This window comes from Oryx dammah, unplaced genomic scaffold (assembly GCF_014754425.2).
Source record: "Oryx dammah isolate SB20612 unplaced genomic scaffold, SCBI_Odam_1.1 HiC_scaffold_16, whole genome shotgun sequence".
In the NCBI taxonomy this organism is placed as follows: Eukaryota; Metazoa; Chordata; class Mammalia; order Artiodactyla; family Bovidae; genus Oryx; species Oryx dammah.
This window is the reverse complement of record NW_024070200.1, coordinates 23024663-23052045: the sequence shown is the minus strand read 5'-3', so window position 1 is coordinate 23052045 and position 27383 is coordinate 23024663. Positions and strand designations below refer to the sequence as shown.

General features: G+C 36.9%; 1 protein-coding gene and 1 long non-coding RNA gene across 4 annotated transcripts in view; one reads left to right on the top strand and one right to left on the bottom strand.

Moving 5' to 3' along the window:
• LOC120875076 overlaps positions 1–4948 on the top strand; it is a 94907-nt gene extending 89959 nt beyond the window's left edge. Inside the window, exons 2-3 of the long non-coding RNA XR_005723806.1 lie at positions 2183–2324; positions 4549–4948. This is a non-coding gene — a long non-coding RNA (uncharacterized LOC120875076). The remainder of the gene's footprint in view (positions 1–2182; positions 2325–4548) is intronic.
• A 2654-nt stretch (positions 4949–7602) lies between these two features.
• LOC120875074 (MAP3K12 binding inhibitory protein 1) lies at positions 7603–26854 on the bottom strand. 3 transcript variants are annotated; one of them, XM_040256738.1, is made up of 9 exons: positions 26634–26854; positions 22893–23012; positions 20923–21147; positions 20741–20837; positions 18320–18385; positions 17958–18110; positions 15335–15432; positions 10170–10208; positions 7603–8148 (listed from the first exon to the last, which is right to left on the bottom strand). In XM_040256738.1, exons 1-9 carry the CDS (start codon positions 26760–26762, stop codon positions 8041–8043), a joined length of 1035 nt encoding a protein of 344 aa, XP_040112672.1. In that variant the 5' UTR covers positions 26763–26854; the 3' UTR covers positions 7603–8040. The 3 variants fall into 3 exon arrangements, with proteins under 3 accessions (XP_040112672.1, XP_040112673.1, XP_040112674.1); XM_040256739.1 differs by having other exon boundaries at positions 7603–8145; positions 26634–26846; XM_040256740.1 differs by lacking the exon at positions 15335–15432 and having other exon boundaries at positions 26634–26846.
• Between the last annotated feature and the right edge of the window lie 529 nt (positions 26855–27383).

The window sequence follows — 27383 nt, the reverse complement described above, 5'->3', positions numbered from 1 at the left end:
TATTTCTTTTTTTTTTTTTTGGCTTTGAAGTTATAGACCCTTAAAATGGACAGTGTCAGTTGAAGGTAACTAACTGGTCATTACCTGGCATGCATGAATCTGGAAAATACCCCTCTTGTAAATAGTGACTCCAGATTTCAAATACATTTCAGTTAGATGCTGGCTTGTTGTTACTCTGATTCTTCTTGCATGTGTACTACCAAAATGTAATACATTAAAAAATTTTGACATAATTTTTTGAAGAAGGATGGCAATTATTGGAAAAAAATTTAATTTTTAGATTTATAGGTATGAATAATTAGAATCCAAGTCCAGTAATTTTCCATTTCTACATCATTTATTTATTTTTAGTCATGTTTGTGTTGTTCTCCAGTCCTTCAGTTGTGTCCAATTCTTTGCAACCCATGGACGGCAGCATGCCAGGCTTCCCTGTCCTTCACTGTCTCCAGGAGTTTGCTCAGACTCATGTCCATGGAGCTGATGATGCCATCCAACCATCTCATCCTCTGTTTTCCGTCGCCCCCTTCTTCTCCTGCCCTCAATGTTTCCCAGCATCAGAGTCTTTTCTAATGAGTCAGCTCTTTGCATCAGGTGGCCAAAGTATTGGAGGTTTGGATTCAGCACCAGTCCTTCCAATGAATATTCAGGATTGATTTCCTTTAGGATTGACTGGTTTGATCTCCTTGTTGTCCAAGGGACTCTCAACAGTCTTCTCCAGCACCACAATTCAAAAGCATTAATTCTTTGGTGCTCAGCTTTTTTTTATGCCAACTCTCACAGCCGTCCGTGACTACTGGAAAAACCATAGCTTTAACTGTATGGACCTTTATCAGCAAAGTGATGTCTTTGCTTTTTAACATGCAGGATTAATAATCTGTCTGGGTTTGTCATAGCTTTTTTTCCAAGGAGCAAGCGTCTTTTAATTTCATGGCTGCAGTCACTGTCCATTGATTTTGGAGCCCAAGAAAATGAAGTCTGTGTCTGTATTTAGCGTTTTTCACCTGGGAACTATATCAAGTAAATTTTGGTGGCTAAACATCAAAAACAGTGGACAAATACTCCTAAACTATCCACTTAGCAAAATTAGATGCTCCAAGTCCTTGTCTTAAATTATTGCATAATGAAGTCCTTTCTATTGAGTAAGTGGATGAGAACACCATATTTCCTTATTGGTCTTAGAAATATCTGATTCATCATCTATTCTTGAGTTTGAGAAAACTTATTTAGAATATGCACCTGAAGGCTCATAGTCTGAGGTTTTGCCTCAATGATCACTTTCATCAGCATCATTAGGATATCTTTACATCCACCTCAGATTCTCTTAATAACTGTGAAGATTCCTCTATTGATTTTCTCCTATTCATATTTGTCATTATAGTCAAAATGAAATATTCTTAACTCTCAACTGTGGTCTAGGCCATACCACCCTAAATGTGCCCGATCTCATCTAAACTCTCAACTGGATTCATTGAAGGCCTTAAAAAAAAAAAACAACTCAAAAGATGGTATCTTTCTAGAATTTTATATCTTATTAAAAGATGATGTTAATACTAGGGGAAATGCAATATGGAAACTAAGGATGATGTAATAGTGATCATCATTTATTGTAAAATAGTTACATGGTAATAATTGATTAGTAATAATTAAATAATTCCTGAGATAATGAAAAAGTAAAATATTTCAAACGATGTAAGAAAAATTGAATAAAATTAAATCACTGAGATCCCATAATGGATCGTAGAGTAATAAAAGAGTCCAGTGGATTCTCATGGGGACTGAAAGATATAATGGATTGTATCCTATTTATAAAAAATAAATTTTCTCTTTATCCCTGGGAGAAAAATTAAGAAAAGCTAAAAGTCATGAAATATCAATCCTTACAAATAGATGCTCAAAAGAAACCAAAAAGCTACAGTTTTGTCTAGTGACCCCAACTATTATCTCTAGGGTTAACAATCATAAAATGTTTTCAGTTAAAGTTACAGGATAAGAAGTATCTCTTAACTAAAAACTTTATAATGTGGCAGAGAACACAGGGGCAGAGTTCTGAGTCAATGTTTTCTTTTCCCATAAGGCTTGGCAAGTGTGTTTGTTCTTGGAGATCCTAATACTCAAACCAAAGAAAATTGGTCCAGGGTGGATAGCTGACCAACTTGAGAATGTGAACTCCTTTTTTCTCCAGCTTTTGAATCATAAGAAACAAACTCAGGACACTGGAACCAAACGGCTGGGTCAAAGCTAACAGCACCATGGAGCTCAAAGTCTCAGAGAAAACCAGATTGCAAAGACATCTCTGAAGCCAAACTTTAAATGAAGCAAAGCTGGTATGCGGAATCCAGATAACAGGCCCCTGTGAGGGACAGAGGGTGACCAATCCTGGGTGAACTTCCTGCAATTTGAATTATTCACATTCTTTATAACAACACCCTTTTACTTAAGTCAGAATTGGTTTTCTGTTTCTTGGAAACAACAAAATCCCTAAAACAGAAATCAGTGCCAGGAATAGGATTGTATTAGGCTCTGAGTGAAAAGTGTAGAACTGTCTGTGGAGTGGAGGCAGAGGGCTGGGGTAAAGGCACGGGTGCAGAGATTCCCCAGTCCCATAGAAATCGGGTGGCATAGAGGTAAGAGGTCCATCTAGTCAAGGCTATGGTTTTTCCTGTGGTCATGTATGGATGTGAGAGTTGGACTGTGAAGAAGGCTGAGCGCCAAAGAATTGATGCTTTTTTTTTTTTTTTAATTTATTTATTTATTTTTAATTTTTACTTTACAATTCTGTATTGGTTTTGGCATAGATTGACATGAATCCACCACAGGTGTACATGCGTTCCCAAACATGCTTTTGAACTGTGGTGTTGGAGAAGACTCTTGAGAGTCCCTTGGACTGCAAGGAGATCTAACCAGTCCATTCTGAAGGAGATCAGCCTTGGGATTTCTTTGGCAGGAATGATGCTAAAGCCAAAACTCCAGTACTTTGGCCACCTCATGCGAAGTGTTGACTCATTGGAAAAGAGTCTGATGGTGGGAGGGATTGGGGGCAGGAGGAGAAGGGGACGACCGAGGATGAGATGGCTGGATGGCATCACTGACTTGATGGACGCAACTCTGAGTGAACTCCGGGAGTTGGTGATGGACAGGGAGGCCTGGTGTGCTGCGATTCATGGGGTCGCAAAGAGTCGGACATGACTGAGTGACTGAACTGAACTGAACTGAGAGGTAAGTGGTGGCGAGATACCTAAACAACTGCCCCAAATCTCTTGAGCCCAAGCCACATCACTAAAGCCAAAGCCTCAGATATAAGTCCTCGGATGTTGAGATGTGGGAATGTGTTCATTCCCTATGGACGTAAAAGTCAATGGCGAGTTCTCAGTACCAGGTTGTTTGGCTAAAAGTATATTGGAAAAAAAGCAGGTAATTATGTATCTATATTTCATATTCTTTTCTGCTTAGATTATTAAAGATAAGATCCAGATATTATTCATTAATTTGGAAAAAGTCAGGGCTCGAGAGCCTGGCAGTTGAAAGCAATAACTAGACTGGTTGAGGAAGCTTAGCCTTTTTCCACAGGATGAGTTTGCCTATCACCTCCACGGCCCCCAATTCCAAATCTCTAGTAAAACATGTCCCTAGCCTGGAATGTAACTATGGAGGGGATTTTCAGTGTAGACTAGGAAAGAAGTGCTTCCTGCCCTATCATCCTCTTTCAGGTCACTTTTCTTCCTTTATTCTCTTAACAGAGCCATTAAGAATAATGGGGTCTAAGGAGAGCTGAATAACAAAAATCCTGAAGGAATGGTCATTAGGTGGCCTGGTGATAACGGGTGCAAGCTTACCCTACCCCCTATTCCCCTCAGAAAGTCCTGGGATCACCTTTCAGTCAGTGACACACTCAAGAAAGACAGTGATTGAAAGCCCGCTAACACACTGGGCAGTTACCACCAGAACTGTAGTCTTAAGCAGTTATACCAACCCATACCAACATGGTGCATCCTGGCCTCTTCTGGAGGCTCCAACTCAAGTAGAAACGCATGCTGGCACCAGACAATACTTGCTGGAGAGAGAAGGACTCTCTAATGTCCTTCTGAAGAGCAGGTCTGAAGGACAATTGAAAAAGGAAATCCTTCTAATGGCCAGATCCTAGGAGTGGCAGGTGTGAGTTAGGAACTTACTTTGCTAAGAGCCAAAAAACAGATTTGGGGTATTTATTTTAGGGGCAGACCCCTGATCAGTTAATGATCCTATTTTCTAAGTTTCTTCCCCACCTCTTAAGTCATCCTCCTTTTTCAACGGATCCTTTTTGTTGAGGTTTCTCCTATTGTATTGCTGATGTAATGGTAGTAAAACGTGCCGATAAACCCAGAGGTGGTCATTCTGACAGAATGGTGATTATGAACACCAGATGGAGACTGAAGGGCAGGCATTTGTCGCTGTTCCTGTAATACTGGATCACATTAAGCAAGATTATAGACCTTAGTGGAAACAGCTCATCCACGTGCCATTCTTGGGGATAGTTTTAAAGTCCCCCCCCACTTTTTTTTTTTAAACCAGATGACTCCATTTTCAAGGCTTCCACAAATGGTGGTTCAAGGTCGTGTGTACACGGCATATTCCTATGAAAAGGTCCTGCCCCACCAACCTGGCCACAACTGAATGAGACCCCTGATTCCACTGACATTCAGCCTCTAAAGGACTTAAAGGTAAGAAACACAGAGACAGGTAAGCAAGTGGCGGTCCATGGAATTGTGAGGTTCTGTAGAGCTGGGTTCAGAACATGCACCACGGAGGTTCAAAGATCATGGGGACAGGGCTAACAGATCACTGGTGTGAGGAAGCAGAAATGAAGAGGCCTTCAGGGGAACCAGTGTACAGAGGGAATAAAACAGATGTATAGGGGATTATGAGTAAGAGAAAAGCAATGAGGAGGAGGAAGACAGAGGGCAAGAGACAGAGAGGGAGAGTGGAGAGAAGGAGGGCAGAGACAGAACTAGACAGAGCCAGAGGCAGATAGAGACCCACCGAAAGAGATGAATGAATCCGCTGGTGACTTTCTGGATGCCATAATGTCGAGCTATACTTCCTGCAATAAATTCCGCATTTCTGATCCTTTTTAATAATCTTGCTTTACAAGCTTTTTTAGGCAGATTTCTGATTCTTACAACCAAACGATTCTTGAGCGAAATATCTGCTCCTTGATTATAGCTGCTTTAAAAAAACTTTTTTTTTAACTGAAGTATAGTGGATTTACAACATTGTGTTCTGGGTGTACAGAGTAGTGATCATCTGCAAATTATATTTCATTATAGGTTATTACAAGGTAATTGGTCTAGTTTCCCATGCTGTACAGGGCACTTATCCTTACTGCTTCTGTTTTACAGATAGTAGTTCCCATCTGTTATTAATCCCACATCCTTAAATTGTCCCTTCTCACATCCCTCTCACCTTTGATAACTGCAGGTTTGTTTTCTAGGTCCGTGAGTCTGTTTTGTATATATTCATTTATATATTTTTTAGATTTCACGTAAGTGATATTGTCTTTCTGTGTTTCACTTCACTAAGCGTAATATCCTCTAGGTCAAGCGTAATATCCTCTAGGTCTACTCATGTTGCTGCAAATGACAGTTACTCTATTTTCTTAGGGCTAAGTAATATTCCACTGTATATATACACATCATCTTCAGCACTGTTGATGGGCACTTAGGTTGCTTCCGTTTCCTGGCTATTGTATATAATGCTGCTGTAAACACTAGGGTGCATGTATCTTCTTTGGTGTGTTTTCTCTGGAAATATACCCAGGAGAGGAGTTACAGGATCATATGATAGTTCTATTTTAAGTTTTTTAAGGAACCTCCGCAGTACCGTACCAATTTACATTCCAAACAACAGTGTATGAAGGTTCTCTTTTCTCCACAGCCTCTCCAGTATTTGTTCTTTTTAATGACAGCCATTCTGACAGCAGAGTTATCCCATTGTGATTCTGATTTGCATTTTGCTAATAATTACCTAGGAAATAACAATGTTGAGTATCTTTTCATGCACCTGTTGACTATCTGCCTTCTTCAGAAAAATGTCTGTTCAAGTTGCTTGCCCAGTTTTTGATTGGATATTTTGATAAGAGTTCTATGAGCAGTCTAGATATTTTGAATATTAACCCATCAGTCACATCCTTTTGCAAATGTCTTCTCCCATTCCATATGTTGTCTTTTTGTTGATGGTTTTCTTTGCTTTGCAAAAACCTGTAGTTTAACTAGGTTCCATCTGTTTGTTTCTTCTTTTATTTCTCTTGTATTGGGAGACTGATCCAAGAAAATATTGCTACAACTTATGTTAAAAACTCTTTCACCTATGTTCTCAGTTTTATGGGTTCATGTCTTATATTTAGGCCTTTTAACCATTTTTATTTTTGTATACTCTATGAGGAAATGTTCCAGTTTCACTTGAAGAGACTGGCTTTTCTCCACTGTATATTCTTGCCTCCTGTGTCAGTGATTAATTGATCATAGTATGTGGAGTCTTCCTGGTGGCTGAGATGGTAAAGCATCTGCCCGCAATGCGGGAGACCTGGGTTCAATCCCTGGGTTGGAAAGATCTCCTGGAGAAGGAAACGGCAACCCACTCCAGTACTCTTGCCTGGAGAATCCCACGGATGGAGGAACCTGGTAGGCTACACCCCATGGGGTCGCAAAGAGTTGGACACGACTGAGCGACTTCACTTTCACTTTCATGTGGGCATTTAAATGTTTAATTTGCAACTATGGAAATATATGTACTGCCTAATATAAAACTGGGGCAGTCCAAAGAGGGGAGGTACTCAAGGAAAAGGGACTATGTAAGTTGTAACATCTTAACTACTTTCCAAAGACTTAGTTTTAGTCAATAGTAATAACATTTACTAAGCACTTCCTTTATGTCAGACAGGCTCAAAAGCTGTACATGCGTATCTCAACTATTGTTCATTACAAATGTAGGATATATTATCCTAACATTTTACAGATAAGGAAATTAAGGCCCAGTGAGGTTAAGTAACTTGCTTAAGGTCACATAGTCAATAAGAGACGAAAAGGTATGTGTGTGTACTATGCTCAGTCATGTCTGACTCTCTGAGACCTCATGAACTGTAGCCTGCCAGGCTCTTCTGTCCATGGAATTTTCTAGGCAAGAATAGTGGAGTGGGTTGCCATTTCCTTCTCCAGGGGATCTTCCCGACTCAGCGATGGAACCCACCTCTCTTGAGCCTCCTGCATTGACAGGCGGATTCTTTTACCACTGCACCACCTGGGAGGAGAAGGCAATGGCACCCCACTCTAGTACTCTTGCCTGGAAAATCCCATGGACGAGGAGCCTGGGGTCTCTAAGAGTCAGACATGACTGAGCGACTTCACTTTCACTTTTCACTTTCATGCACTGGAGAAGGAAATGGCAACCCACTCCAGTGTTCTTGCCTGGAGAATCCCAGGGACAGGGGAGCCTGGTGGGCTGCCGTCTATGGGGTCACAGAGAGTCAGACACGACTGAAGTGACTTAGCAGCAGCAGCACCACCTGGGAAGCCCCTAAAAGGTATGATCTATTTATTTAGATTAAATTGACACTTGGAAAAGAATATATGCACTTAAAATTCATTTCAAACTTTTATTGAATGCCTATTATGTACAAAGTACTGTTTTAAACTAAAACTGGTTAACATCAATGTTAAAAATATAAAGTCGTCTTAAACATCACTATTCAAAATAAATCTTCCTTTCTGTGATAAGCACACATACACACAAAGAAGTACTTTCTAATTAAGGTTTTCAATTTTCAAAATACCTCCTTTAAAACAGAAGGGAATAAATTCCAACAATGCTACTTTCAACACATTAACTATCTTAAAGTATACTGGAATATTTAAAGACTGCTTGCTGCAAAGTGGACTCACGTGAAAATGAAACTTAATTTCAGAGGTAAGTCTACTATTAATAAAAACACTGCAATTAATTAAATAGATATGTAAGTTACACACATATCTAAAAAAATAAAATGACAATGAGAACGAGAGGAGTTTTTCATGGAAGGTGACGAGTCGCCATGGATTCTGTTTCTCTTGATTTTCTGAGCAGAGCTTGTTTGAGGGCACTAATTTTCTCATCAAGTTCAGCCAGTGAATAGTTCTGCTGTAAACAATAACACAAATTGCTGAGTAAGACTTTTAATGCCAGTAAAGTGCTAAATGTACTGTAATACATAAAATATCCAAAAGCATGGTAAATAACTATTCTCATGAGAATAATTTTTAAATTGAACCATATATGTTGACTATACTATAAATTTTAAAGACGTAAAACAACAAGGCTTAAGTATTTCTTACTTTTGATTTTCTAATGACTAAGCTATCTTGGACCTTTTATACTTTGAAAGGGTCATAAAAACATTTTTTCAACTGCCTATTCTCATAGTCAATAGTAAAAAAAAAAAGTTTTAGTTTAATTGCTTAAAGTAACTGGGAATTCTCTTTTGATAGCCAAGGTAGTTGACTGCACTTAATCTAAAAAAAAAAAAAGTGGACACTCAAATTTCAGTTTTACAATTAAAAACAGAAGGGGATTAAGATTGCAAAGGATGTGGAGCTCACCTCCACAAAGAATCAAAATATACATGTGGAACAACTACCACAGAAAATTAACTGGAAATGGCAGAATTATACAACCAAAGCTGTAAGAAAGATCTCTATGAAACCAGGTAATACAGAAAGACCAAACATCAGGTCAGGACTTGTGCCCCTGGGATGGATATGTAAGGAAGAGAAGGTTTCCAAGGGAGGAACGCTGGCATTGGGGAGGGAGCAAGCAGGCTAAGCCATAATCTGGGAATTCCAGTCCGGGGGTCCTGCAGAGGGGCGACAAGCCCCCACACCTGCTGGGAAACCCACTGCGACAGACAGAAGGGCTGGTGAAGCCCAGACTCTATGGGGAGGAGCGCTTGTGCTGGCTTCCCAATAATCATGGTGCAGAGAGCCTCGCACTGGCAGATGCTGCCTTGCTAGATCTCTCAATCTAAAGGGGTGAACACCGCCAGCCTTCTTCACTCCATACCACAGCCTGCGAGATCTAGGCCAAACAAACACTGGGACAAGACTCTGTTCAGCTATGCAGAAACAGGAAAGGGTGCCAAGAGTATGATGGTGGTGGGAAGGAGGTGGCCACTGTCGGAGCACTCAGGAACACAGTGGTGTGTCTCCCAGCCTGAGTGCCCCAGCATGTCTACTCCACACTGCAGCTTAGAGCTGAGCTTTGGGCACTAACAGAAGAGCCACAGAGAAAGTCCAAATCTTGGACAGCAGAGCAGCCACCTCAGTCCTACAGTCACCATGCTCTGGCCTCCTCCATACCTTTGCACTAGATCTGGGACAAATACAAAAATAAGCCACAATAAAGGAACGAAATTTTGCCATTTGCAACAATACAGATGGACCCGGAGGGTAATATGCTAAGTGGAGTTAAGTCAGACAGAAAAAGACAACTGCTATATGATAACACTTAAATGTGGAATCTAAGAAAATAAAACTAGTGAATGTAACGAAAAAGAAACAGACTTACAGATAAAAAGAACAAACTACCAGTGGGGAGAGGAGAGGTGCCAGATATGAGTAGGAGCCTAACAGACACAGGCTTCTGTGTATGAAATAAACTACACTGATACACTGCACAGCACATGGAATATAACCAATATTTTATAATAACTAAGTGGAGTATAACCTGTAAAAAATAATTTATTAAATGTTGAATTGATAATACTGGATAAACATAAAATTTTTAAGATTCAATTCATACAGTAGTACTGTGAACAGGGCTGGACTAAAGTTAACTTTGCCAGACACCTTTTTTGACTTAGATGCTAATTAGCAGTATCTGCAGAAGGAAAGCAGATGAAATTTAAATTGAGCATTTATTATTTTTCAGCATTTTATAATTGATACTTTCTTCTACAGTTAACATCTGGATAGATTTTAATAGTTATTTGACCCTTCTGAGTCATTCCATGCCCTTAAAATAACACATTAATTTATGTTGCCCTTTTTTTCTAGTCCTAAACCCCAGGATATGACCTAAAAGCAACCATAGTAGAAACTTTTATTAATAAGAAAGGTATAAAACCAAACTATTTCAGAAACCAAAATAAAAATATAGTAACTTACTTGAGGTGGTTGAACTTTTCTTCTTTTTCCAGAAAAGTTCTAGATCAAAAGTAAAAAAAAAGTGATCAATACTTAGAAAATCTAAATAATTTTTCTTTATAGATGAGTGAACAAAAATAAGGAGAACCCTGGCAGAAATAAAGCCCACAAACTCACTGAGCACTATCTGTAACCAACACCTGCTTTTTTCTAGTTTGGAAGTTACCCTCCAAAGATGGTGTTAAAAGTATAAGTGGTAACGTCAGAACAACATGCTTGTCCCTGGCTGTACACAACTATACTTTAGCCGTTAATTTCCACCTTGTACTGAGGCTTAGTGACTGTGGTAAGAGGAGCTCTGTGGATCTTCTACTAAGCTTCCTTTCTTAGAACATTCCTATCCCAGGATATTGAATAGGTGAAGCAATAGTCAGACAGAAATAGAATGTGGAATACCAGGCAGTGGGGTGAAAACAGTCATACACACCCTGACTATAATGGGCACTGTCTATGTGACTCAGGGGATGAACGATTCCACCCCACTGGTCATCAGTGACCACAACAGGCAAGGGCCCAGTTCTGGCCAGCAATTAAGGAGAGGTCAGCTGGGAATCAGGGAAGCGCTTCTGGAAAAAACTCCCTCACTTCTAAGAGAAAGCCATCTAGGAGGCAGTTCTTCCGGACGCTGTTGTCATCTGGACAGGACACCAGAAAACACGGAAGCTATCTTACCATCTGCCTGGGGAAAAAGTTAGCACCAAGCAGAGCTGAGAGGGGAAAGAGCTCAGTTCCTTGACAGTCATGATTTAGCCCAATAAATCAATTTACCATGAAGACTGCATTACTGTTGAACTTCCTTGTGTTATAAGAATATTTCCATACTGTTTAAGTCATAAATTTCTATTACTTGAAGCTAATAACATTTTCCACCAACATACTGCTGTGCGTTTTTTTAAACCCTGATCTAATAAATGACTGCTTGACTTTGTTCTTAGTTTCACAGACCTACAAGGCCTTGAATGGCAAATTATATTAGTACATTAGTACATCTGACAAACAAACTGTCAACACAGGCAGTAAAATTTTCTCGTGAACATCTGCAACCATGAAGATTTAAAGCTGTTTTCAAAGAATACTGAGGTATGCCTCTTATCAGTAGTTTCTAGTAAGTGGAAAATCGGTAAGTGTTGGAATAATTAAATATGGAAGTGCCTATATAAACACGCTTCTTCCTTTGCCAAACTGAGCAGGATACTGTTGTGGGGCCTGTGGGCAGGTAAGGGCTCAATGTTTAATTTGGTGCCCACTCAGTCTCAAACCTTCCCAAGAGGTGGCTTTTGACACAGCGATGAAAACACACTTCCCCTTGTTTTCCTAACAGCTTAACCTGTAAAATATGGCCAGTTTCCATGTCATTGAGCAATCAGATTAATGTATCATTAAACCAAAGTGAGAAGTATCAGAATAAGGCCATCAGTGGTTCAATGACTTAAAAGAAATCCATGCTCTGAGGAAACTTAGTGGAAGGAGACCTCTTTTATGACCAACCCCTTTCTTTACTTCTAATCAGCTGTAAAGGGTAACCGATTATCATGGGTAACAGGGGGAGTGCCTTAAATGTTTCGTCCCTTCTAGCCCCACTGCCCTGTTTCAGACCTTCATTTCTCCCTGGCGTGGGCAATGATACGTTTCTGAACTTGACTCCAAACTCTAATGCATGCTTTCACAATGCCACCAGACAGAAACCCATTCAAGGTTTCTCTTTCTCAAAAACTTAATTAACTCAGTGCTCCCTTCTCCCCACGCTTCCCTTTAGAACCAGGACTTAACTATTACTGACTAGAGTTACGATTCCATCTAATCAGTGCTTTCAAACAAAGTCAACATACCTTTAAAAATCCAATAGCTAACTATCGGCCAAGTCCTATCCATTCATTTGCACATTTATGTAATGCCTGCTACATTCTGTGTTCAAAGATGAACAAGACAGTTCCTGCCCTTCAGAGGCTAAAAATTTAGTGTGAAAAACAGACACGTAAACATGTAACTGATAAATGCTGTCAAATGAACAAAGTGCTATGGAAATATACTCGTGAAGAATGTTATACTTACTGTTTTCCAGGGTCATAATTTAAAAATCAGTAAGTAATAATCTGGAAATACTCATAAAGATTGTATCTTTTAAATGGTCTGTTAAGCAATGCACTCAAAAATTTTAAAACATTACTACATTCAAATTTTTCCATGTTGAATGTGAAGGGTAAAGATCTTCAGAACTACTACATTAAAAGTTTAAACATATACTAATCTTTGTTGTAATTCCTGCTTTATATACATTAACTTTTTTGGAGTTTTATGTCTGTTTCATAAATGAAAAGAACTTTACATAAGCCAGTTTTTTTTTAGGAACCAAATATAATTTATATCATTTTTCTGTTTCCCTTTTCATATGCTGTGCTGCACGGTTACCCATGATAATATCTATCCAACTGTGTTTAAAATTTACCTACATGTGAATCTGGATTTAGATACATTTCATTTAAAAACTTTTCATAAATTTGATTGCTAACAAAAGTTCAATCCTTAGGAAATTTAAGGGGTTCAATTTTCCTTTACTTTCTACCTTTGGAAGCTTCTTCAAGAGTCTACAGAAAAGACATGTAAAATTATGCAACTGCCATTATGAGTGCTCTCAGCAAGAGGAAAGTAAGAGTGTGAATAATGTGCTATGTCATCTGCAGGCTGTGTATTAATCTCCTCTCTCACACAGCAACAGGTCTAGAGCTGGTTCCACTCTGAGAAAGGAATGCAGCTCCTATAGCTGGGACATTCCTCTGTTATGGAAGGGTGGGTATGAAATCTTTGCCTTTGAGTCTGTACCATACATATTCAGAGGTAAGGACAAAACCAGTTTGTTTAAACATTTCAGCGTTTTGTGCTTGTAGCTGTTACCTTGGATATGTCATTTCAAATACTAATCTACAAATGATCCCTCTAATCAAATATATGTTGTTTGACATATTTGGAAAAACAATTTTTTAAGCACTAGTTTTATTACAAGTGTGACAACCCAACACATACAGACCAATCCTGGTTACAGTTATAACACTCCCTGCCTCTGAAGTTAGTTTCAGGCCTCAGGCCTCTGACAGTCTCAATGTTCTTACCCATTCTATCTATCACGTCTATACTGTCTCTCCCAATTATATCAAGTTGTTAAGTCCTACCTACATCTTCAAAAGTTTACCTGATACTTCTAACTGCATATTCTGCTGACTTATTATAAGTCCACATTTCCTCCCAAAATATCTCCTTCTCCAGATTTTATTTCTACCAATGATAGTATTATTTTTCTAACCAAAGCCTGGACTCATTCTTGCTATACAATCAATTATCAATCTTCGCCAACTTTTCTTTCCTACTGTCAATGGCACTAAGCTTTTCTATTCTTGCTCTCATGTCCTTGTTTCAGGATCGCATTTCACATTTAAGCTGGTATAATACTCTCTTCTTCTTTAGTCTCTCCCTTTTCATATATCTTATAGAACATTCATCTTATATCAGATGAACCTTCTACCATTTGCACAAGTCATTTCCCTGCTCAAAAATTTTCACAGCATGTAAAGCTTAAATTTCTTTTAAGGTCTTCTATAATCTATTTCTACCTCTTTAAACCAAACATTCTACTCTGTGTATAAAGAATCCCCCAAAATAAGATTATGATTTGAAGGGGTTGTTCTTTTGTTAATTAAATTTAGTAACAGAGATATGTTAAGCTTTTAAAATCCGAATCAGAGAGAAAAAAGAAAGATTGAAGGGCCAAGATCCACTGAAGGTATGTAATTCTATAATACTCTCTTTTAAGATGAGTTCTATTGTTAACAAGAATTATATTAACAAGATATGAAAATGAACTAGAAAAAATAACCTGCCTAAGGATTTCTTAGTGAAGGCAGCTTGAATGGGGAAAAACTTATGGTGTGTTACTGTAGGAAAAGGCATACAATCTCTATGAAGTTTCCTAGGAAGAGGCAAAGGAAAATCTTCAAGATGGAAAGGCCTTTGCAATTATGTAGAACCGCCACCAAATCTCAAATTAGAGGAGAATGCCAGAGGAGTTGTACGACTTACCATGTTTATACAGCTACCTCTAAATGGTTTCTGAAATTAAATAAATGCTCATGTTTACTGAGGTTTTACCTTGCGCTATACAGCGTGCTAGGTGCCTGACTGGCATTATCTCATCTAATCCTTGCTTCAGCCCTCAGTACTTTAATCAGCCTCATTTTATATTGGAGGGAAGTAAATCACTAAAACTCTCTAAAATGATTGAGCTTTAAGATTCACTGCTCACTTTGGTTATTTGACTTACCTTCTTCATCTGGAAATATTCCTTTTTTGTACCTTACTCTAATACCAACTTGAAACTTTGGAAAGATCACTGTTATTCCTAAAATAATCCTGTTTTCACCAGACTTATTGAGTTTCACCATGCTAATTGAGTTATTTTACATAATATTTCAGAAATAGGAGTTTTAGTAAATTTCATTAAAAATTTAGTAAATTTAAAATTTTAGTTCACTTTTACTTTAGTTCTTTCAAATATGGCATTGCTTCAACACACACACATACAAAGCCCCCAAAAAGGCAGGTGTTATGTATAATCACCCCAGAAGACGGAGGAAAATAACACAGTGAGCCCAGGATCAGTTGTCTGAAACATGCTAATATGACAAAGATACTTATCAGCACAGATTGTTTTTTAGTGTTCTTGGAAAAGGAGAAAAATGAAGACTAGTCTTTCAGAAAGTCTGCAGAGAGAAGGATTAAAGAGGCAGAGGGATAATGGAGAACAAGGCCCCAGAGGAAGCCTCTGTTTTACAAGACAGCAAGTTCAGAGCAACAGGGCTATTCAGGCTGATTTATTATGCCACAAAAAATGGCTTAAATTTGAGAATTTAGGTAATGTGCCATGACGTAACTCTTCAAAAAAATTATGTCCATAATACAACATTAAAAATCTCAATCTTTAAAGAACTAGATAACTCTTTACTCAGAACTATGTTCATTCATCACTGAACTATTAAAACAGTTTTTTGCACACAGCAGATCTATGAGTGAATTGTTATATGATAAAAGAATCCTAAAATAACACTTATTTTTTTCTTAAAGACACTTATACTTACTACAGATTGAAAATATTCAGGAGAGATGCCTTCCAATTCAAGGATTTTGTCCTCAAGTTTTTTAATTCTCTGATAAATGTCTCTTGGCACTGGACCACCTAAATACATTAAAAGAAACTTAGATATTATTGGAGAATTCTTCTTACAGTTTTATCCTTAAAATACCATGCAAAGACACTTATGCAAAAGAATGGGAACTATTTCAACTTAAGAAAATAAATTAACAGGAGTAAAACAGAATGAAATCTTTAGCAAACATTTTCATATTATACACTATGGGATATATTATTGTACCACGGTTCTCCCCAAGCCCCATTTATGCTTCCTATGTTGCTAGGCATGTTGTTTTATGTTAAGTTCATTTGATAAGATATTTCATAGTTCCCATACAAAACAACTTGTATCTCTGACAGACTCTGATACTTACTTAGGAGGAGAAAAATGCATAGTGACAACTGACAATTCAGTGGTTGCGATATGTCATATTTTCTTCAATTTAAACCTCTCCTTACATGCCATATTTTCTCCTTTAACTGAGAAGAACTTTTTATAAAAAGGAGCTTTACCATAATTCTTAACTAACTTTCTAGGGAGGGGATTGGTAAAATTAAGGTTACTGAGATTTCAAGGCTATAATTATATCCCAAGTTCTTCCATTCCTCAGCATCCCCCAATGCAAACATTCTGGTCAAAAGTACCACTTCTCCCTGGATTATCATAACCTCCATATTGGTCTAGTTGATTCTGCCTTGCATGCCTAAAGTCTGTTTACAACACAGCTGCCAATGATCCTTTAAAAATGTAATTCAGATAGTGTTAGTTCTCTGCTCAAAACCTTCCAACACCTTCACACCTCACTCACATTAAAAACCAAAACTTTTACAGTAGCCTACAAGGTCCTATACAATTTGGACATTGTCCCCACATACCATTTCAGCTATTTGATCTCTTTTTTCTGTTATTCAACTAGGCCAAGTACTCTTACAACTTCAGCACTTGTGGTTCTCTCTACCTCTGTATTCACAAGGCTAGCTCTTGCCAACTTCAGGTCTTGGCTCAAAAGTTACCGTATCAGTAAGGCCTTCTGTGACCGCTCTTTAAAAAATACCAGAGCTACCACTTCCCCCTACCCAACACTCCCTCCCTTTTTCTCTAAACCCACTGACATTCTATATATTTTGCTTATATATTGCCTGTTTCTCCACTCTAATAATATAAGCTCTAAGAAGGCAAAATTTTTTGTTTTGTTCATTGGGTATGGCTGTGCAGCCTGTGCACTGCACAAACCTAGGAAGCATCAGTTCACAGACTGCACAGGTACTCAATCTGTACTGAATGAATAAATACATTAGATAATCATTATGCAATTAATATTCACATCCAAAGTATCAACTTGTTAAATACAAAAACTCTAGACATGTGTTCTTTTCTGAAAACTTCTAATTTTTAGGAGCTTGGTTTTTCCTGCTCTTGCATAAAGGAAAATGAATAACTTACTCATCTGACTTTCCTCCTGCTGCTCCCTTTCCCTAGAATGTCCTCTGCGGCACCTCTGTACCTTTCAAGAACCAGTTCAAGCTTCACTGGATCAACAAAGCACTGCCTGAATCTCTTCACAAAGAGGCTCCTTGAGCCCCACCATAACCTTCCTTTAACATCCCCCATCACTATTAATCTTTCTTCCATAGATTATGAAGTCCTCGAAGCCAGGAACTGCGATTACATCATCTCAGTATCCCTCCTGTCTAAAACAGTGCTTTGCGTATAGTAGGCATTCAACAGGTACTTCTCAAAATTAGCTACTGGATACCATTAGATTTAATAAACCAGTCAATCCTATTATACAGTTGTCATTTAAATTAGTTCTGGGAGAATTAATTTTAATGCTTATCTCTTAGTATCCTCAATGATTTACTCATTCTCTTATTATCTTCTACCTCCATCCACAAATACACCAGCTAGACTGGATTTAGAAATTCCCTGAACCATATTTTGTGCCTCTGTGCATAATGATATTTATAAGATAGAATTGACAGGATCTGATGACTAAATGGGGAAGGATATTGAGGCTTTCTAGCCGTTAAGTTCTACGTTTGATTTCTAGTTTCCACTTACTACATTGGGCATGCTGCTTGAGTTCCCAAAACTTCAGTTTCTTTATCTGACAAGGGTAACAGCACTAACACCTCACAAGGTAGTTAAATATTAAGTGAACTGATATATGTATAACACTTTCAGAGTGACTGGCACTTACTTAATAAATGTTAGTCACTTCCCCAAGGGCATGTCTTTATTTATATGCTTGTCTTCACTGGAAAATCTTAAAGGACGAGGATCACACCTTTTAATACTTTGTACCTAGCACAGTGTGTGATAAGAATGAGAGAGATGGCCATGGTTAAGTTATGAAATTGAGGGAAGTGTAAGGGGAGGAAGAAGAACACAACTACATGAACTGTAAATTCCTTAGGAGCAGGGTCTATGCTTTCTTCAATTTTCTACCAATCAGAACAATGTTTTGTACATGACAAGCCCTCAGTGAAAATTTGGTGACTAAATGAATTGGAATTTCTTTAACCACCTGCAAAGGTACACTACGGGCACTGCCAAGCACTCTGCTTACCTGTTTGCAATCGCAAGTGAGCCTCGATATTCTGTAGTCGTTCTTCTACAGCCTGATTACCACAGTCTCGGAGCATGCTGTTAGGGTTATGACCCGACCCTTGAATTCCTTCAGATCTAGTCTGTGGTCCATATGTATTCACAACTCTAGAAACTAAGTTCAAAAGCTTTGAGTCTATTAAATTTACATTTCAAAACTCATAAATTCTCCCTCCCAAATAGTACTATACACTCTTTTCATGGGCAAGATTTTTTTTAATAAATAAATAAAATTTAGATAGGAAAGTAATTTCTATTCCATTTTGCTTATAATTAAGAATAAGCTTTTGTCAATGATGAAAATATTATGTGGTGGATACTTACCTTTTACATGACTTTTAAACCCGGGGTAAGGAGTAAAAATCGCATCAGTTCTTGCACAACTATTTTCTAAGAAGAATTTAGATGAGTATAAGTTTAAGCATATTCTTAACTTCAAATGTACATTTTGATAACCCTTCCATAATGCATATATTATTCATACTCATAATCAGAGAACATCGAATCTTATCTAATGTCCGATTTATATACAGAAAAGTCCTCAACATTCAGTGGCATAATTTAATTTTTAACAAATACCAACATTCCTAAAGACCATCTGTGTCTTTGGAGAAAATAATTTATATATTATAGAAAATTAAAAATGTCTAATCTAAAGATATATTATTCAATTTCAACATAGCAATAAGCAAAGCTCAGTATTTTTACTCAAATATAAAAAATACAGCATTTGTGACACTGATTGCTCATCTAATTAGGGAACATCAAATATAAAAGATTATGCATTTAATACATTTGTATTTCAGAATACCACACAGAAAAGACCTACAACACATACTTTTACACTTGCCTAGATTTTCGATGCTCATTTTTTAAAAATCCCTAAACACAAAAGCTATCTATATCTTTCCTGACTACCTCTTTCAGAAAACATAATTTTAAGAAGGATACCATGTGAAAATTTGTTGCAAATTTTTTCTAAGAGGAAAAGTATAATTTCTTTCAAGTTAGATATCAACAAATAAATTAGGGGGAAAGTTGGAATGATATTAATATATAAACATAAAATAATCTTTAAAATGATGTTAAGTAAAACCATGTACTGCAGTAAATTTCCTTAAAAATTCCCCTTGATTATTTTATAATAAAAATGGATGGTAAAAGATACTGAAAGTAAGTTCTTTTCCCTAGGGAATCTGACTTTTAAAAAAACCCTAATGTATGTATGTTGGTCAACTGAGAGGTCCTGAAAGGATCACATTACAATACACCTGAATTTTTTCAGTCTAAGTTTCCTTGAGATAGTTCTGCTGACACAAACTGTGGGAATAAAATTCCAAACTTGCTTATCTTTTATATATAGATACCAGACAGAGTCATTTTCTTTTTCTTTTTGAAACCTCAAAATATGTTTAAAGGGCCATCACCTCTCCATTTTCTTTCTACCATTTCACGGGGCTAAGGGATAAAAAAAGCTATCATCCATTCCAGAGGATATTCCAAATACATAGATTAACTGACCCATTAGAGAGAAATTCAGCATGGTATGAAGACATTGAATGTATGAGTGCTAGTCACTCTCCACAGCAATTCTTCCCAGCACTGTTTGGAAGCCAGCAAGAGATTGAATGGGCCAAGGAATCCTGCTGAGCATTTCAATTCTTGTCAATTTCTATCCCCTGGTGGTTTATAATAATAGAGTTAGCAGGGAGAACAGAGGAGTAACATTAGTGACACATGTGCTTGCTCCCTCAACAAACCCTTTCTCATGGGTTGCTTGCAGTTTGATTGTTGTACCTGAGATTTTGCCACTGCTGCACCTGTTCTGAAAAGCTAACAGTAAAATATACCAAATATAGAGATATGCGTGTATAATGTTAATAATAGGAAAGGCTGAATTTAGGACCCACCTTGAGCCTGCTATTACTTCATTATGAAGAGAATCAGTGCACCAATGTGGTATGAGTCAATTCTAGGTTCATCTGACAATTCAGTATTCATAATAATTAGTCAAGAGACATTAGAGGCAACAAGAAAATGCCTCATCCCAATTAGGAACGCTTCTCCATAATTTTTTCTAAGAACTACTTGTTCTGATTATTACTATGATGCCTGAATATGATCTATGCCAGTGCTTTGCAATTTTGTATTCTGCAGCATACCTGCAGATCTGTAAATACACTATAGCATCATGTGAAGAGGAAAGGAGATTCTGATGAAAAACAGCAAATGTATGCACAGTATGAAAGAAACGAAAGAAGCATAAGATACCACAGTCTTGATGACAAATTGGTTTTATGACATAAAACCTTTCAAACAGCTAAAGAGTAGTGAGAAAACTGCTCCCTCTTGAGGAGTATTAACTTTACTAAGTTTAACTTCATGTATTAATATCATAATTTCATAAGTACCTTTAGACTTAAAATTTATAAAGCTCAGCTCCTTCTTACTAGTATGACTGAGCAACCCAGTCATCCATACGTTATCTTCATTTCCTAAAGGAACTTTAAACTGATCTCTTCACCTGTGGTAAACATTTGCCTTTTTAAGTTAGCATCTGATTTCTGTACAACCAAAATGAAAACCATTTTGCAATACATTCTATTATTAAACAGAAGAAAATTCTGCTGTCTTAGTTCCCAAATAAACCTGTGAAATAATTAAACTGCATTCTTAATGTTATCCACTAAAAAAAAAAAAAAAGATTAAAATCCTAAAAAAAATTAACTTCTTCTAGGTAGTTACCTTGATTACAGTCAATAACATTGCAAAATTCCCTGACGTTGTTTTCATTGATTTCAGCTTGCTTTCTTTCAATAAATGCAGATATTCGTCTGTCAATCTGCAAACAAGTATATGCATCTTAATTCAAACACAGGAAAATTTTAAAAAATACTCCCTTGGCCCCCCAGAACCCAACTTCTTACTTCTGCTTTTCCAGCCTTTATCTGAACTACTTCTGGATCAAAATGGATCTGTGTCTTTTTCACATCTCCTAAATCACAGTCTTTGTGCTTTTCTTCCTCTTCCAGGTCTCCAGTGGGAAAGTTGGCATTTACTTCATTCTTGTTCCCTGTTTCTGTTTTTCCTATTTCTTCAACAACAGTTGTATTCTCCTCTTTAATCAGAGGCTGAAGTTTTGCTAAAAAAGGCTGAGAAGAACACAATTCCATCTGCTGAGGTTCAAACTGATCAAAATTAATCACATTTACCATATTTATATAAATTTCAGCTAAGTAAAAGCAATATTCAGTATCAATTAACTAAATATAAAGGTTGGCATCATACATAGATCTGACCACATGTAAGTGTTTTTGCTGTTCTTTATTATTGTGACCAATATCATTTGCTATAGATCTATTTAAAGAAAAAAGGAAAGAAGAGAAAGAAAACCTGAGGAAATTTAAAATTTTCTTTGAGGGAATCATTCTGTCACTCATCTTTTATTTTGTGCCAAATCAAAGCCTCAGCCTCTGGCACCAATGCCACTTAATTAACATGTCATTCAAATGCCTCCTCAGAACACTAAGGCTTAGTATTTTTCCTCCTTAACACAAGAGCCAGTGCTCTCACTCAGCAAAGCCCTGCATTAGCACTGTATCACTGGAGATTCTCCACTTGAAACTGCAGTTGGCCAAAGTGAATGAGAGAGCATAGACATGAAATATATAGGTGTTATGCTGAGTGAACACTCAGGCTTTTCCTGACATGACAAGATATCTTCTTGGGTCATGAATTTAAATTTTTAAAAAGAAAATGAACAAGGGAAAAAAAACATTACCAAGAGCCATAGCTGAAAGAGGTAGATGCCTACAATACTAGGGGGAAATACAACTCTATCATGTAAATTATACTACCATCCCCTCCAACACACTCACACAAAATCAGGCCTCAACTGAGTCCTATAGCTCATTGCTTCCACCCTTCAAAACTATGGTTAACTATTGCTTTTAACATGAAACAGTTAAAATTTCCCATAAAGTCATTGAATAGAGGGCTGAAAATTGTCTACTCTACTAATCAAAACTCACCATCACTTGTCAAAGTTCCAATTATTTTTTCATACCTACAATTTTGCTTCCTTTGTGTGCTATACCAAAAATTCTTCTGAATCCTTATAATATCTTAATGGCACTAAACTGACCAATCCAAACCTTTATGACACTTCATATTTTATACTTTGATTAGAGGTAAACTGTAAACTTCTATCAATTATAACTGCAAATATGTTCAGCTGGAAACTAGTAAGGTCATAATACTGTTTGGTTATTGAACTGAAATATTTTTTAAAATATAGCAATACTATTATAGATTAACAATTCAGTGTTGACTTTTAATATAAAGAATGAATTATTTTAAACTCTTAAGATCATAAAATAGTGACTGGCTCCTTACTAATATGAGACATTAATGTCACAGAAATTACTTTCTTTTTAAAAACTATGCTGAAACTGTTTAATTGCAATAGACACTCCAGGATGTGTCATGCTGGGATAATGCCACTTCTTGAACCACTGAAAGCACTCCGTGAGCCTCCAAACTCACCCAAGGCATGGAATCATTATCATAGCATGACACACACCTGCCGTGGCTTATTGCTTAATTATAACCCACCATAGATGCAATGTATTGAATTTTCAGTCCAAGTCTGGAATCGAATAGAATTGCATTCATTCAGTTGTCACACCCACATCAGCCCATTCGGCTATATTCCTGTAACTGTCCTGATCACTATGTAAATTAACAGATTTGGATCCAATCTGGCTGAAGTAACCTTTTATCAGTAACAGTATTAATAAGGTGTTAAGACAGAACCTACAAATACTCCAGTGTACAATTTAGCTAAAATTAATTTCTAGTCTCAATATCGAGTTAACATTTTTAACAAGAAATTTACCTGTAAATATAAAACGTGTTGCTCAAGTGCACTAAAGAGAAAAGCAGGCTGGAATGCCGAGAGGCTCTGGAGCTTGTTCCAATCGATTGTAATTTTCACCACATCATCTCTGAGGTTAAGCTTTAAAGGGGCAAACCAGCAATATCACAAAAATTACATGATTAAGCTGTACATATGGGATTGTCACAAAAATAAGATTTCAATAGAATAACATGCCATTTAGCTCAAAGTTCTCAAGTTTTTAATGATACATAAAAGTGCTCTACCTAGTTACCACTCCAAAAAGGCAAGAAAGGTCCAATTCTCAGAAAAAAGCAGATGACATCTCTAATTCTTTTCTTGGGTCTGTGTAATGGGACCATCTCACAGGTAAAACTATCCAGGAAAGATGAAAAGATGAGACTTTTTAAAAAAAAATAATTCAATATCTAAAAACTTTTGGATAGGGGCCAACAAATGCTTGCCCTATTCAAAATCCTACTGCTTCTAGCTAAGAACATTAAATACAGGGGGGAGGTACATTTATGAAAGTTCTGATTTCATAATTTCTGCATTTGTTTTTGTTAAATATGCACATAAATACGTAACAAATATATCATTCCTCTGATGTCTTCCGAATCACATTTTCATTGTTTTCAATTTTAACCAATTTTTTAAATTTAAAAATCAACTCATACATTCATATTCATATATATTATAAAGTCTGTGGATACATGGCAGCATATGTTTACTTCAAATAAAAATTAAACTATTATTTAGCTGTGGAAACCTGAAATTTAAAAACAAATGTTTTTCCACAATAGTGAAATAAACAGCCAAAGACTGGATGGAAAGGTCAGACTCATTGCTAAACAGTATTTTCTAGTAAAATATAAGAGTTCATCCTATGAAAATTTCTCATAAATTTGCTATGTATGGCCTATTATGATAAAGTTATATATAGAAAACTACCACAAACCTGAATATAAAATTAATACCAAGATGAGTGAACATTTTAGAGGGAAAGCCTCCATCTTTAGTATTTCAAGTGAATAAAAGTGAATCACCGTAAACATTTTTAGGGACACGTGTGTTATGGCATATATCCTGCATCACAGGATCAAGTTAATCTTACTTTTTCAGAAATTATTCATTTAAAATTAGTCATGTTTTCTACAAAATAAGGACAAGTGTTCTATTAGTTAAGATCTTATGAACTGTGATTATAATAAAACAAAAACAATGAATCACTGTACCAAAGAGATCCAAAGTTCCCCAAAAGGCACTATACATATGAACGCTGTATGACAGAAATTTACCACCCTTTGACTAGAAATATTTAAAGTCCATATTAGACAAGTGTAAAGAAGTTTTGTGTAGGATGCACTGGCAAAAATTAGTTTAACTAAGGTTTTATATTAAGAAAATCATATTAATCTTAATTTCTATTTTTTAATGCTTATAAAGGTTTCAACAGCTTATGCATGGAAGTAACTCATCACTATACTTTTACAGTTCTAAAGGAATCTATAATTGATCATAACAAACTTACAAATACAGTTTGGAGATAACGCAGGCAAATCCTCAACCAAAGCAAAGCATCAAATTTTCTAGAAAATAACTTATAGAAATTAAATTGAATGTCTGGATTACATTCTCATTTCAATTTAGCAGAATTACATAAGCTTTCAAGTGCAAGATACTTGGTCTTTGAAGAAACCACATAACAATGTCACAAATTAACTTTAAAACTATTCCCAATACATCCAACTATTATTCAACAAATTCTCTATTAGTAATATATGAATTCTGTGCATTTTTACCTATAGAACTTGTAAACCATTCAGTCAAAAAGGAATTAGTCTGTCATTAATATGAACTATTTAAAATACACATTTCAGTAAAAACTTTAGTACACTAATATAAAAATCCAAGTTAACAATAATTATTTCTTCAGCTTGGTAAAACGCAGCAACCAGAGGCAAAATCAGTATTCAATAAATTCAAAATCTGGGCTAGAAAAATTTTAACATCTGATTTTATATTTCCTATTGAGGAGAGCTAATAACACAATGATACTATATAGAAGGAACTAGGCATTTTAAAACATAGATTTTTTAAAATTCCTTAATCTTGTTTCAAAAGGAAATAGTCATTTCCACCAGGAACAATTTTATCAGTATAGTACTCTGGCTTTCATTATCTTTAACAGTACATCTCAAAATATAAAGAGTATCACCAAATTGGCTAGCATTTAATTGATGAGACAATCTTATTTTTTGACAATCTTATTTAGTCTTATTTATGGCCCCTTTACTCTGTCATGAAAACTAACCAAATATTTACTCTATAAATATTTTTGACAGGTGACATAAGTAAATTTTAACATCACTATTTTTACCTACAGAATGTTTAAAATTTTAAATGAGTTTTAAAAATTCAGTATGCAAACTATTTCAAAAGATAGTTTAAATTAACGTTTTTAAAAAGTATCTCATCAGTGGTGGTGGGGGGTACTTTTGTAAACTATAGGTGCGTATAAACTTTTTTCATCTTGATATTAGGATTAAAAAAAGAAGTTCCAATGTCCACGCCATAGAAAGTTCTCCAACTTTTAAACCATTTACAGATCTTGAGTCTTCAGACTGAAATAATTACTGTAAATCTTAAAAAATTAATAAATAAAAGTTCTAAGTCCTTGACAAACTAATGAGTTTAAAAGTTATAACTTTTAGCTGACTCTATTAATAATCATCCCATTACTCCAAAATGAATGTTTAACTAAGACCAATGCTCTTTGTAAGTCAGGACAAACATTGAAATTTTTTTAAATACTGAAATAATCTTTTAAAAGACTGATTCACCATCTACCCAAGGCTTTTAAAAATAATTTTCACAAATCAAACACTATTTTCATAAAGGAAGTTACCGTTATCTTCAACGCAAATGCCTAAGTCCAAGATTTTTTTTAAAAGATTTCTTTTTGAAAGCAGATAAACGTATTTTCAAGCTGTTTCTCATTTAAAATTTGCTTTGCATTTACATCAGTAAACAGTGCTTTCAGTGCAAGGAGTACCTTTATTTAAGCTCCATTTTATTATGACATTTCTACAAAAGCTATTTACCAGCCAGTTAAACTAATAAATAGTTGAGTTACGAGTTAAACAAATTGTGATGCAAGCTGTATCGACCAAAGGTAACTCAGCCAACTTTATGCTACAAACAGTTTAGATTAATGCTTTTTCTCTTCCTCCTCGTTTTAAAGGGGAAGAGATGCAAGCTACGGCCAGAAGGAAAAAAGTAAACAAAAGCAAGTGACTCATAAGAGCAAATCACCCTAAAGAGGCGGAGAGAGCGGTTTTCCAGAAATCTCAGGCCCTACGAACCTATCAATTTCTACAATGAATGAACTGGAAGAAAAACGATCCTGAGGCTCCAGGCGCCTCCCAAACCATCAGAGAAGCTCTTCCGTATCCATTCTCTCCAAGCCAGTTTCTTACCGAGCCGCGTTTTCACTTACACTAGCCTCATTCACTCTTGGTGAGAGCTGCAAATCTAGCCTGTCACCGGTCATGATCTAACCCGCGCGGCCATCCTCATTCAGCCCACAGGCTACCCGGCCCACGCTCCTCCCCCGGCCTCCGCTACTCCAGCCGGGTCCCACACCCTGCAGGCCTCCGGTGCCCCCTGCCTCCGCGCAAGGGAAAATGGGGGGAGGGGCAGGCCGCTTCCCAGACCTCTACTCCACAGAACCTCACTCACTTGTCCAGCCAGGTTATGCAAGGAGCGAAAGACTTCGCAGACTATCTCTCGGGAGAGGCTGGGGCTGCAGCTCCGCTCCAGGCTCCTGTCACCGATGGTCGGGCGACTAAGCTCAGCGGCTGCAGCCATGACACTTTCTGAGGCAGCCCCAGCCAGCACCAAAGTGCGCTCACAACCCACCCCTCCCCTCCATCGCCTCTGTCGCTCCGCGATGATGTCAAAACACTGCGTCCGTTTTAGACCAAGGCTCTGAGGACCCACTGTGTGACTGACAAGCATCTGCGCCAATCAGGTTCCGCTGAGGACCGCGAGCGGATGATTGCCGACCTACGTGAGGCTGGCCACAGTATTTCCACTGGAGATTGGAATCGGTAACCAAAGAGGGTTAGCTTCGTGAAGTCTACCTTGACTCAGATGTTCATGATGAGTATTGCTAGAGAAAACTTATAGTTAAATGTTAGTGATTTAGTCCCATATTAAAAGTTAAAAATTTAACACGGCCCTGTGGAGTGGCCTGGAGAAAGATCGCTCGTCAGGGATGCAGTGCTGCCAACGATTGTTTGTAAATATTGAGAACTTTTCCACACAGAATTGTCATAACTGGATAGAATATTTTCACCAATATTCAAATTAACATCACTGATTTTTCATTAGAGGAAGAAGATATAAAACAAAAATGTTTATGCCTCATTTACTATCAAGGGAATGTTATTAGATCTGCAAAATAATTCTGTCAAGTTTTAAAACTGA

What these genes read in the sequence shown, in the direction of transcription:
- LOC120875074 (XM_040256738.1), bottom strand. Translation starts at nt 26,762, where the DNA reads ATGGCTGCAGCCGCTGAGCTTAGTCGCCCGACCATCGGTGACAGGAGC. An exon ending in AACACGTTTTATATTTACAG is followed by an intron (nt 21,148 to 22,892) that starts GTAAATTTCTTG and finishes TGTTCTTCTCAG; the next exon opens with CCTTTTTTAGCAAAACTTCA. An exon ending in CTGAATATTTTCAATCTGTA is followed by an intron (nt 10,209 to 15,334) that starts GTAAGTATAAGT and finishes CTTTTGATCTAG; the next exon opens with AACTTTTCTGGAAAAAGAAG.